This window comes from Eschscholzia californica, unplaced genomic scaffold, assembly GCF_041429995.1.
Source record: "Eschscholzia californica isolate CP2 unplaced genomic scaffold, dmEscCali1.0.p SCAF_1, whole genome shotgun sequence".
In the NCBI taxonomy this organism is placed as follows: domain Eukaryota; kingdom Viridiplantae; phylum Streptophyta; class Magnoliopsida; order Ranunculales; family Papaveraceae; genus Eschscholzia; species Eschscholzia californica.
Window position 1 is genome coordinate 5,079,619 of NW_028238198.1, and position 13,184 is coordinate 5,092,802.

At 38.2% G+C, this 13,184-nt stretch overlaps 1 protein-coding gene across 1 annotated transcript; it reads left to right on the forward strand.

Moving 5' to 3' along the window:
- The first annotated feature begins 726 nt into the window (after nucleotides 1-726).
- On the forward strand, nucleotides 727-2,990 carry LOC147563498 (uncharacterized). The gene is made up of 5 exons (XM_086638417.1): nucleotides 727-1,023; nucleotides 1,342-1,522; nucleotides 1,619-1,720; nucleotides 1,797-1,946; nucleotides 2,712-2,990. The coding sequence occupies exons 1-5, from the start codon at nucleotides 896-898 to the stop codon at nucleotides 2,946-2,948; spliced, it is 798 nt and encodes a 265-aa protein (XP_086494543.1). The 5' UTR covers nucleotides 727-895; the 3' UTR covers nucleotides 2,949-2,990.
- Nucleotides 2,991-13,184: the final 10,194 nt, after the last annotated feature.

The window sequence follows — 13,184 nt, forward strand, 5'->3', positions numbered from 1 at the left end:
GTCGTCTGAAAATTGGTTTGTCATATCTTAAATAGTTCAGTTGATTTTAAATCCAGAAAGTAGTTATACATTTCCCTGTTACGTTTCTAGTTTCACTCAAGAAATACTTACAGTTAGCGAAAAACGATGGAAACAAGGATGAAGTTTGGTAAACCAGTTATGGATAGTTCTGTTTCATTACTACCTCCAATAGTGGTTACCTTATTTGGTTCTCTACCTGCACTTTTCTCAGTCTATTAACAGAATTCACCACCTTTCGTCGTCGTCTGCACTACCATCAAATCCCTAACTACCACCACCATCACAACAACTTCAATATCAAAATTCGCCACATATTAGTGTAACTTGGTCGGACCAACAACCTCAAACATCTGTTCGGCAAGTGTTTTTTTTTTTGGGAAAAGAACTTTCCTTAAACAATAAGAATTAGAAAGTATAATGGAAATATGCGAAAAGTTAATACAAGGACTTAAGAAGTAATGATGTTAACTAGAAAGGGGTAATCAGTCGATCTTGCCAATTATAGGGCCGAATGTGAAGTGGGCAAATCGTGTGCAAGGCAATTGCTTTATCTTCGGCAAAATGTAATGGTGGCGTGTGACTGTTGGATTGTCTGGCACGTAGCTCCCGAAACGTGTTATTTAAGATCGTCCGATAGATATCCTACGATTATAATTGAATCAACCTATACTATATAAGGTTCCAACCCTAATTCATGCGTCACTTTTTCTTCGCCAAAGATCTAAATCTCTTTCTTTTTCGGAACAAAGAACGGCCGCTCACATTACAATTTCTCTCGAACCCTAGCCAGAAGAGAAGAGAAGAAAAATCTCAGAATCATCTCTCGAACCCTAGGGGTGGGGGGATTCAGAAAAGAAAAAGTAAGAGAGAAAACATGGAGGATGATGATGGGTTGTGCAATCATCCCTCGGATCCTGAAAGACAAAAACTAGAAAAAGAAACGAAGGAGGAGAAAGAAGATTCTGGAACGCTGTCATCTCTCGATGATCTGAAGGCAATCAGGTATGGAGGATCTGTTTCGTTTTATCTCCCTTCTACTTTATTTTTTCTTGTTAGGATTTTATCAGGCTTCAATTTGATTTCTTTTTTTTTTTTTGGATGAGTTGATCAATTAATACGTACAGTATGTTGTTTGTTTCCCAGTTTTAGTTTCTTACTCAATCTAAAAAAAAAAAATATAGGTGAAGTCAAAATCTTGAGAGGCAAAGATCAATTAAATTAAGAAACCCTAAAACCCAACTTATAAGTAGGCTTGTTGTTGTTGTTGAACTCTCTCTCTCTCTACTTGTAATAATTCTGCATATGTTCTTTTTTATTCAGGAAAAAGATCCAAGAACATATCGATTACTGGAAAAATTGTCCTTATGAAAAAAGAACGCTAGATCCTTGGAACTTCAATCATTTAAACGATCTATACAAGATCTCTGATGATTATGTGAATCATGGATCACTGGCAGGAACTACAACCCAAGACATACTAGACGAATTAAAACTCTTTAAGGTGGTAATTTATTGTTATTTATCACCACTGTTGTATTTTGATGATTATTTTCATCCATTGACACATCTATATATATATATATTTTGTTATATTTAGGTTGTGATTGATGACTTGGAGAAGGATCGATGGGCGTTCCTCAAGTTTCTCCGCGAAACATATTATCCTCAATGGACATTGAATTTGGTAAAATTGTACAAGGTAAAACTATCTGTCTGTACTACTTTTAAACTCTCTATATATGCTGCTTGCCCTAAATTTGTACATGTATGAACAGTTGGGCATGGACGATGTGGTTGCGAATATGGATGAGGACGTCGCGGCCGGTAAACCTGATAGATACTACCTCCTTGAATGTATTACCGAAGAAATAGAACCCGTGTGGCAGAACAAGGATTTGGAAGACACTACTGACGAGACTTATGAGGTAATCAAAGTGTTAACACATTGTTTCTAATAATTTTCTTAATTTAATTTGCTGGGGTTTCCAAATTATAGTATAGGGGTTGTTACCAACATCAAATTGTTCCAGAATTTGATGATGGGGTGAAAAATAAAGAACTGTTAATTGGGGTTTCCATTGGACCACACAAACAGATTGTGATTGGTCGACACGGGGCCAACAAGCTTTGGCTCCCCAAATTCTTTGTTCACTGAAAAAAAAATTAACTGCCAGTGGAGGCCTTACATACGCCAAATCGTGTCATCATCCTTTGGACCATTTTTTTCACTATGAAGCTCCTAGTTTCCAGTAACTTCGGAACAGAACTCTTGACCCATGAATCTGATAGAAAAATAGTCAAGGAAATATTCTACCAAACGCCAATGTGCAGAAATACCATTCATCTGCAAAATTAAATTATATGGACATTTGAATCGAATGTCCATATACAATCAGTCTGGACAGCGGCAATTTCGCGTCCTCATCAAGTTGGACCAATAGCCAGATTAGATGACACCCTGTGACCTACCCTAAGAGAAGTGTAACCAACTGTTTATATATACATATATATATATATATATATATATATCATTTATTGCCTTATAACAGGTTTATATTTATATCTATCATTGCTTTGTAATTATAATTTGTTTTGCTTGCTATTTCATTCATTCCATGTAGTCTATTTTGTACAAACTGCATTCAATGATTTTTAAGCAAATGCTTATTATTATGAGTTTGTAACTGTAGGATTTGGTTAAAGAGTTGGACAAGCTGCGAACAGGCATAGATTGTTCTGGTAATTTTGTGGATGAGGAATATCGATTGGAAGAGCTTGGGAAGTCTGTAATACGGTATATGGCTGTTATTGTGAAACGATTGAGGGGAGTTCATAAATATAAAACATTGGGTGTTGGTGCTACAACTGCTACTGCTGCCAATATGCATGTTGATTGCCAGACTTCAAGGATGAACGAAGAGACTTGATAAATGTTGAATGTTACCGACTTGGTGTTTTATGTGTTGACAGACTCGGTGTTTTATGTGTGACTAGGGGTGGAAAAGGACCGGGACCCAGCCCGATCCGCCCGGACCGTTGAGACCTGCAGACCGGCTGCTACTCAAGCCGGGCTTACCCTGCCCGATGGCTCGGGCTTGTAGGGGCGGGGCTCGGATAGGCCCTCAAATCTGAGTCTCGGCCCAAAAAGCCTGTCCGCTACCCGCTTGATAGAGTCTGCCCGCTACCCGATGGTTAAAGAGAGCCCGATACACGACCCGCCCGATAGAGTTCACTCGCTACCCGATGGTTAAAGAGAGCCCGATACACGACCCGCCCGCTACCCCCCTTAGGATCCGTGTGTTTTTATTTAGATCCAACGGCTGAGGTAAGACTTCCTTTCAAATTAGACCTCAGCCGTCGGATCTAAATAAACGCCCCTCGAATCTAATAAGTAGGGTTCTTAAACAAAACCATAACTCTTTACCGCATCTCTCTCTCTTTGCCTCTCTTCTTCAGTAAGTTATATCTATGAGACAATGATTCCATTAGTAATTTATAAAAAGTGAAAGATGACGTTGGTACTTGGGTATACGCATCAAATGACGAAGTTAAGCCTTTCAAATCATCTTAGAAATTAGTTAAACATATTTATTTTATGTAGTTAGTTTGTTTTTTTTTTTGATTTTTAAGGTTTTACAGTAATGTTGTAAATTTGTGTAGTATGTTTAGTTTAGTTGGTCTTGTTTAGTAATGTATATAACAATAATCAAGTTAGGGTTTCTTTGTGATGTTTATGTTGGGAACACATTGATTATGATATATAACAGTAATCAACTTGTTTAAGAATCTCTCTTTCTCCCTCATAAACAAGAACAAGAAACAGCTATGTACAAAGAAAAGCTAACTGACCTAAAAAGAAGCTCTTTGCTCCATCATCATCATCATTTATCATTATCACCACAGAGTACTACTATGTGTGATTCTGTATTTATCCTTGAAATCTAAGGTGGGTAATGAGTTCTTTTTCAAATCGAAATTGTACTTCTGTTTTGGATTTGTATTAATTGATCATATTGGTCCAAGTTTTCACCTTTGGCTTGTTTTCGATTAAAAATCTGAAATATAGATTTGTTTAAGGTTTGTTTAAAAATCTTTTTCAAATCCAAATATAAAAAACCATTCCATCAATCAAAACAAACTGACCCCAAATATTTTGCCAAGTTCAATAACTTATACATACCATAAAAAGAGTAAGAGTTCTTGCAACATTTAGGATAACACAGAAAAAATTAATGAGCTAACAATATCCTAGCCAGAGAGAGATTTAGATGCATTGATGAATTGAAAAAATATTTAGTTTTGAAAAACAACACTTTATACAATGAAGGGAGGGAGATTTTAAAAGGCCTCCCCGTTTTTGTTAAAAGGCCTCCCCATGATTTCGTTGACTTAGTAAAAACCCTTTGACTTAGCTTGGTTAAAGGGCCCCCCTCTTTGAATGGGTGAAAAAAACCCCCTTTAAAGGTGTATTTCACCTACATTTTCTCTCCTCCATCTCATCTTCTCTCTCTGCCACATCATCATCTTCTCTCTCTGCCACATCATCATCTTCTCCGGTAGGTCGCCGGCCGGCCAAACTTCCGGCCGGCGACCTTCAAAATTTTTTTTTTTTTTTTTTTATTCTCTCTCTCTCTCCAAAAAATTTTTTTTTTTTTTTTTTTTAACTCTCTCTCTCTCTCTAGAGATCTAGAGAGAGAGAGAGTGCAGCCATTGAAGGTCTGCGAACAGACCCTTTGAAGGTCTGTTCGCAGACCTCTAATGGGTCTGCGAGCAGATCCATTGGATCTGCTCTCTCTCTAGAGATCTAGAGAGAGTTAAAAAAAAAAAAAAAAAATTTTTTTTTTGGAGAGAGAGAGAGAATAAAAAAAAAAAAAATTTGAAGGTCGCCGGCCGGAAGTTTGGCCGGCCGGCGACCTACCGGAGAAGATGATGATGTGGCGTGGTCAACATCTCTGGTCTTGGGTTAAGTTTGACCTAACGGCGTTAACTTTGCCGTTAGGTCAAATATTGATGAAGGAGGTGCTCTTTTGTAGAGGGGGCCCTATAACCAAATGGGTTATAATGAGGGGCGCTTTTAGCGGGGAGGCCTTTTAACAAAAACGGGGGGGCCTTTTAAAATTTATAATGGCTAAAAAAACGTTTAAAAAAAATTATAAATGAGATGGTATGGAGTTAACTGTTCTTTTAATAAAATAACTCGAGTCCGGTAAAACCCGCTCGGGCAGCCGGGTTCGGACGGGCTACGGGTTCTGATATGTTGATTTCTGTCCGGCCCGATCCATCTGACACCTTGACGCGGGCTAGGTATACTCATGCCCGATCCGTGAGTCCGGCTATATATTGCCCGAGCCCATCGATTCCCACCCCTATGGGTGAGACTTTTTTTTGTTGTTGAAGAATGTGTTGACAGACTTGGTATTTTATGTGTTAACAGACTTCTTGATGTCAGTCTATAAACCTTCTCTTTTCCTTCATCATGCTTGAAGAATATATATATATATATATATATATATATATATATATATATGATATCAGTTGAGTTGTGATAAGTCACCAAAAGAATCATAAATTCACATATTTCATTTAGTTGATATCTAATTGGATATGGTAAATCAACAAATCTCAAAAAAGAAAATTTTGATGAAAGGAAAGGCCCAAATTTTGGGCCCAAATACAAAAAAAAAAACCCAACAAGGTTTATTATCTCACCCAAAACCCAATAATCAAATAATAACTCATATCAAACCCAAATACACATCCCAATGTGCAATCCGGGCCCAACTCTTATCTCTAAGATTTCCTATTTTCTTCTAAACCCTCTTTTGCCCTCCTATATATATCCAACAACTCTAACAAATCATATATTTCTCTCTCAAAAATCTGATTTACTTTCTCTCTCCAAAATCTGTTTCACTTTATCTCTCTACCTAAACCGAAACACAAACCCTATTTTCCACCTTTTTCTCTCTACAGTCATCATCTCTTCGATCATCATCTTCGTTTTCACCTTTCTCTCTCTAATATTTTCATCATCTTCGTTCAGTCATCACCTACAGACACAAACCAAGATACAAACCCTCTTCTTCATTCATCATATCGATTCATCTTCTCCCGCCATCAACTTGTTCGAATCACCATCTTCTTCTCCTATAAATCCAGGTAACTGTTGATGATGAAACTCTTTTTTATGAGATTTTATGCTCTTGTTCATCCTTCTCGTCTAAAGCTTAGTTTCTGAAGTGTCCGTACAGTTCTTTCGCTGTCTGTACATTCTTTTTGTTTCTGGTATAACTTTAACGTTTGTGTTAACATTTACTAAAATTTCTGAACATTTGGTTACATGTTACAAGTACTTTATCATGTGTTAACACATGTGTTTCATAGCTATTGAATTATCAGTTTGACCAACATTTGATAGAATGATCAAACATTGCTTCTTGGACCACCTGATTATACCACATATTCGAAGCATTCAGTAGAATGTTATCCATCATTTTCACATAATTTCACACATTTCATATAATTATACGACATTCTCATTGATAACTGAACATTCATACGCATGTCCAGACATTCTCTATGGTGCCGCGACATTACACTAGATGTTCATACATTTGTTAACCTGTTAAGACAATTAATGATACTTTCATAACATTTTATTCAATTTTGCAGTATGGAAACTGAAAGGTCACTTTCTACATCTCAAAATAATGACAAGAAGTTAGTATGTGACTCATGGGGCAACGTATTTACGGAGATTGGGCAAATATTCCCTGGTGGTGTCAAAGCTTTTCGACACGCTCTTGGTCGATATACCACTGCAACCAAGAACAACTACAAATATATCAAGAATGAACCATGTCGTGTGACTGCCGTTTGTTCCAAACCCGGATGTAATTGGAGAGCCCACGGGGTTGCACCATTGGGATGTAAATCCGTGTTTCTGTTGAAAGAATACGAACCGAAACACGATTGTCTCGATGTTGTTCTCAAACCTGCGGATCCCAAACTCTCTAGTAAACTTGTTGGCAGCCTAATGGATGAAGACATCAGAAAACACCCAAATTGGAGTACTGCTGAAGTTAAAGAAAAGTTTCAAGACGATTACGGTGTTGAGTTGAGCTATTACTTTTCTTACGGTGGTAAGAAGGTAGCCATGGACAAAGTATTTGGGCAGGAGGGTGATTCCTATGCAAAGTTGAAGTGGTACGTAGATGCTTTGGCGACTACTAATCCCAATAGCATAATTGATTTGCAAATCGAACCCACTACCAATAGATTTGTCCGAGTTTTTATTGCGCTTCACGCATCTATCCTTGGGTTTCAACACTGTCGTCCTGTGATCTATATTGATGGAACATTCGCCAAAACTCGTTTTAATGGCTGCATTTTAGCTGCGGTTACCAAGGACGGAAACGACGGTATGTTTTCATTTTCACATCGTACGTTAACATTCTAATGTTCCTGCTAACACTTGACAAAATTTTAAGAACATGATCTACAATGACGCTGCATCCAGTGAGATGTTGCGTCATTTATTGATGTCACTCAACATTACCACGTATGTTTAGACATTTGATTAATTGCTAATGCACTATTGCTTTATGAATCAACAACACTAATTTTGTATTATTATTTTTTTGTTAGGTCTTTTCCCCATTGCTTACGCAGTTGTGGACATTGAGAATGATCATAATTGGGATTGGTTTCTGCAAATTTTGAAATTAGTGGTGGATCCGATCAAACGTTACACCTTTATTTCGGATAGACATGCTGGAATTCTAAAAGGCGTGAAGAATGTTTTTCCCACCGCTCACCACTCATTCTGTGCTTGGCACTTACGATGTAATCTAAACTTGAGAATACGTAACGGGGCGCGCCAGTCACGTTATTTTCAGAGTCTTATGTTTACGGCGGCACGTGCATTACCCGAGAGCGAGTATCACGCAACCATTGAACAAATGGTTGAGATGGGTGGAACCAATGTGGAGAGATTTTTCCAATCCCTTAATCCTGAATCATGGGCAGATTCCTTTTTCCCCGGAGATAGGTATTTTGTTTACTCTTTTTCAGTTGAAATGTTGAAACACCATGAACCTTGTTACCGGCACACTTTAAGTTTACCAAGTTATTTTTTCACATTTAATCATAGCTTCTGTTATGAAAGGGCATTCTTTCTAGTGTTCCGTCATTCGGATAAATGTTGATACATTTAGTGCACGGTTCTAACACAACATGATGTATTATAAGCATTCCGTAAAATGTTGTGACAGACGTTATAATGTTGTCTTACAGGTATGGCGCCATCACTTCCCAATTGTCTGAGAGCTTCAAAAACATGGTAAAGAAAGCCCGCGTTCTCCCTATTACAGCATTGTTGGATGCCATAAGACAGGAGATTATGAACAAGATGAGAAAGCATAGAGACGCCGCTATTGGATGGAATACATTTCTTTGCCCATCCATTAACTTGAAGCAACAAGCGAAATACAAAGTTGCGGAGACTTGGAGATACGTCGAGGCAGCCCCACTTATTTATGAAGTATATTCGACTCCACGCCATTCCGTAAATCTTGGTACTCTCACATGCTCTTGTCGGCGTTGGCAAGTAGATTCGCTTCCGTGTCAACATGCAATGTTATGCATCAACAAGACTCGGGGTGATAGTACATGTTTTTACGATCCGGTCTGGACGGTGGAGGCTTATTACACATACCAACATTGTGTTTACCCCGTTCCAAATTTTGACGAACCCTATACTTTTGATCCATTAACCAAGACTCTTCCTCCACTAGTTAAAAGGGCACCAGGGAGACCACGTACAACACGGTTGCAGAGTTCCGGAGATGTTACCAGGAGGAAAAGAATATGTCGCAGGTGCAACCAACCCGCTTATCACAACAGTGCAACATGTCGGGCCCAACTGTAGTTCTCATTTTTCTAAATGCTTCAACATCAACGATATGTCTCAACATGTAACAGACTGTCTGTACATTGTGTTGAATGTTTTAGTAAAATCTTTTGGTATTTAGTACATATTTTGTTCTCTTGTGAAAATGTTATAACATTCTACAAAATGTTCAGTGAATGAATCCTTACATGTCTTACTATTATTTACAATGTGTCAACATTATGAATTTTTTTGAATACATTCGTATTAATGAAGGAAGATTATTACATATTTCTCAAACATTTGTCAATTTGTCCCAGCATTGAAAGGAATGTTCTAACATATCTGTGTATGTTCTTCCCTGAAACAAACTCTAAGGGGACAATGCATGTCACACATGTTGTTGAAGAAAAATAATAATATATTCAAATTTACTTCATATTGTTTTAACATAAACATCCCATCCAAAATCATTGTATGTTGTTAACATCCCAAAATAATTTACAAACCATATTTGTTTGTAATCTAATCAAGAATGAAGTCGTTTCGGGTTTAGTGATATGAACATAACCCGTTACCTGAACAACTACTTCATATTTGTTAGCTTGGCCCTCTTCCTTTGTGTCAGGGAAACCCAATCTGGGTTTTGTGTACGCTGTTTGGGTCCTGTTGTCGTGCAGTCTTCCACGAGCTCTTCAATTTTCAAAATGACAAACAGACCGCAATCCGGGCTGTTCAAGACACAAACGAAATGTTAAAGCATAACCAATAATGTTTCCACAGTCACGGTCAATTCTGAAACATAATGTTAAATGAGACTACATTATTAATAATTACGTGTGTTTTTATCAATTGTCTAAAAACATATAAGTTTTTGTTCCAACATTTCCCGGAATGTTGGAACATTTTCAAACTAATTAAAACATGCATCATAATGTTGGAACAAATAAAGAGTGAGAACACTTACTTTTCTCCCTGAGTAGGGAATTCTGGCTCCCCAACGACATCTGCATATTTTTGTTGGGTTCCAAACATTGTGAATCCCACCTCTTCCATTACATCCTCGACATATGCCCCGTACTCCCTGGCATTTTCGTAACACTCCTTGGCCATCTTCTTATCAAATGACATTGAATCATAATGGGTCCACCGATGGAGAAATACATTATATATCAATAGTGTCCAGTGCCCCCCCTTGCTGCGTCCCCCGTTGTTGGTTGGCAGATTGGTGCACACACAAACAATATCTCCGGTTTCCCAGCATTATTACTCAACGTACGATTGAGCATTTGTTCAATTGAAGCTTGGTTGACCTCGGACTTTATCATTGTCTGTCGAACAAACACAAAGTTATCAAAATGTTCACTCATATAAAAGATGACGATAGGAAAACATTCTAATCACTTAACTTACATAGATCTCTGATGGGAGGCATAGCACACACTTTTCTTTCAATTCCTTGTGATTAGTGACGAAGGAACTGGCCCAGTTGATTATTTGTGAATCGCGCTCGAGATTCATCATCAACATATCGAGCTGCTTTCCACATATGTCGTTTACCCCGTCACTAAACCAGACTTTAGTACTGGAAAATTTGGAAAAAACAGTGTCACCTTTTCTAATGATAGGACATATCAGGCAATGCTAGGACATTACAGTAAGCGAAAATAAATGTTACAACACAAACAAGAATGTCCAAATATTATTGTCAATGCATGAAAATTACAGTAACCTACTCGTACCTTTTGTCACTTTTCCTGAGGAATTCTTCCATCAGACCCTTTTCTTGTTCCTTGACATTCTTCCAGACTGGGCTTCTTCTCCAGTTTCCAAGCTTTTTAACTTTCTCCTCTTCTGACTTTCCGTATCCCAACTCTATAATGTCCTCTACATTGATTGTTTTCTTTTTCTCGAGTTGCTTTGCTTTCTCGGTCAAAGTTCGGGTTCTTGGCTGAGTTTTTACCCTCTTAACCAGAGAGTTTTGTTTGTTTTTCTCTTTCGTTTGAACAACTTCAGCCATTTCAACCTGTGGCTTATTTACAAAATCGTCTTCCGAAGAACTTTCAGTCTCCACGATCTTGTAGTTTTCATATACTTTGGCCACTTCACAAACCTCTGAAAAGAAAGCTGAAGGCCAAGTCAGCTGAAAGTCTTGTTCTTCCGTCTCTTTTTCACCTACATTCAAAACACTTGCAAATTGCTTTTCACCTGTCCCCACCACCACACGTTTAACTAGTCAACATTCGATAGAAAACCAAATCTTAACAAAAATCATTCTCCAATTCTTGATCAATATTTATAAACGTTATCACGGATGTTCCAACATTTTACGTATTTATGCGGAGAAGAACACTTACTTGTTTGTTTCTTATTTATTACTTAGCCGACCACTCTACTGTCGTTCGTGGTAAAAGACAGTCTTCAATTGTCGTGGTAAAAGACATCGTGGGAGTACGATAGAACTCTTTTACTTACCGTTTATCAAAAAACTTGTAACGATGGCCGAACAATTTATGTTCATACCAATCATCTGACAAGTAAGTAAGAATTTCAGAGAAGATATAATGATTCCACACAAGTTAATACGTTGGTTAAAATTAAATAAACTAGAAATAAAACCAACTTAAATCTAAAAAAACAATATTCATTTCTTTTATAAACGTAAACTGATGAAAAAACATAATGTTAAATGTTGAAGCATTCTGGTATTTGCTTCAACATTTGAAACTTCTTCTCAATCAAAGACAGGAATGTCAACAGAAGTAAAGAATTGCGTGAGCATTTACTCACTTGACCCAGCAACTTGACTATCTGTCTGCTCCTGGTTTTGCCCCTCCCCGGAAGATTGACCCTTTACCAACTCATCAGAAATTGCCTTCTTACCCTTATTGTCTATTTCTACTGGTCCTGTTTGGGCTTCGGCATCACTTTCTTTTTCGTTGCGGGGTTCTACGTTTACTTGTTCCGGATTTTTTGGGGCTACTTCCTGCTCCACTATCTTCTCTCCACCATCTCCACTCTCCACCTCTTCTCTAACCTCCCCACCCTCCACCTCCTCTCCAACAGTCACCTCATCTCTACCAATCACCTCGTCTCGAACATCCACCTCCCCTCCGACACCAAAATCAAATTCCAATACATCATTTTTCTCTCCTCTCTCTCTCTTCATCCTCTCCAACTCCTCTTTTAATACTTCTCTCTCTCTCTTAACCATCTCACACTCTCTCTTAACCAACAAATTCTCTTCTCTCAACCTCTCCACTTCCTCCTTCAACTTTTCTACTTCCTCGTCATTCATCTCCACCACCACCCTCTCCGTGAACTTTAACAACTCTTCCTCTTCCACAGACTTCGCCACCAACTCCACCTTCACCTACAAGGAGGGATACATATGGTTATTATCTCAACACCTCTTAAAAAAATGCATGCATTTAATTAAATGTGTAAACATTCATACAAATGCTCCAACATTACACACACTGTCACTCAGACATCAGTTATGTTAGAACATTTATTCAAATCACAGAGACATTATAAGAAATGTTAAAACAAATTACCTGCTCCTCTGAAATGCTTTCCAGCTCTTCTTCCAGTCCCTTAAGGAAGAATGGCTCGATCATCCATCGAGCTATTCTAGGACTTACACCTACTTCTCCTACCAGGTCCTCATGGATCCTGGTGTGCATGCAATACCAGTACTGCAAATAAATTAAACACTCTTAGGTCAGAAGTGTTTTTCTGTAGCATAACAAGGATGCTAAAACATTTTATGAAATTCCCAAACATTCTGCAAAATGTTTCAGCATTAGATATCTACCCCAAGTTAATGATGAAACATATTAGAGAATGTCAGAGCAAACTAATTTGACTTTTATCATTATAAGTAATTATAAAGCATTTCAGTGCATGATCAGGAATACTTACGGGCAGAAGAGTCAGGCAGCCTGAAGCTTTGGTCGGGTCTTCCGAGTGCTTGTTGATTCTCTCCATCATGTAGGAGTGAATAGCTCTCGGCCATGAAACTCTATTTATCATTCTCTCCGTTTGGAGATTGTGATAAAAAGTCCCGACCACCGAGGAGCCGGCCGCTGAAGCAAAGAGGAAGGTTGCTGCCATGTACATGATCCAGAGTTTCAAGAACTCAATGGCAGGAGCCTTTGTTCTGGCAGCCACACTCAGTGCCCTTTCGATGCTCGGGCCCCCAAACGATGCAGACTTCCCCTCTACAATACAGTCTTTGAAATACTTGCTAAGAAACTGGTCCTTAGCCACA

Coding starts and splice junctions, on each gene's coding strand:
- LOC147563498 (XM_086638417.1), top strand. CDS start 896: ATGGAGGATGATGATGGGTTGTGCAATCATCCCTCGGATCCTGAAAGA. Junction 1,523..1,618: donor ACGAATTAAAACTCTTTAAG/GTGGTAATTTAT, acceptor TGTTATATTTAG/GTTGTGATTGATGACTTGGA. Junction 1,721..1,796: donor ATTTGGTAAAATTGTACAAG/GTAAAACTATCT, acceptor ATGTATGAACAG/TTGGGCATGGACGATGTGGT.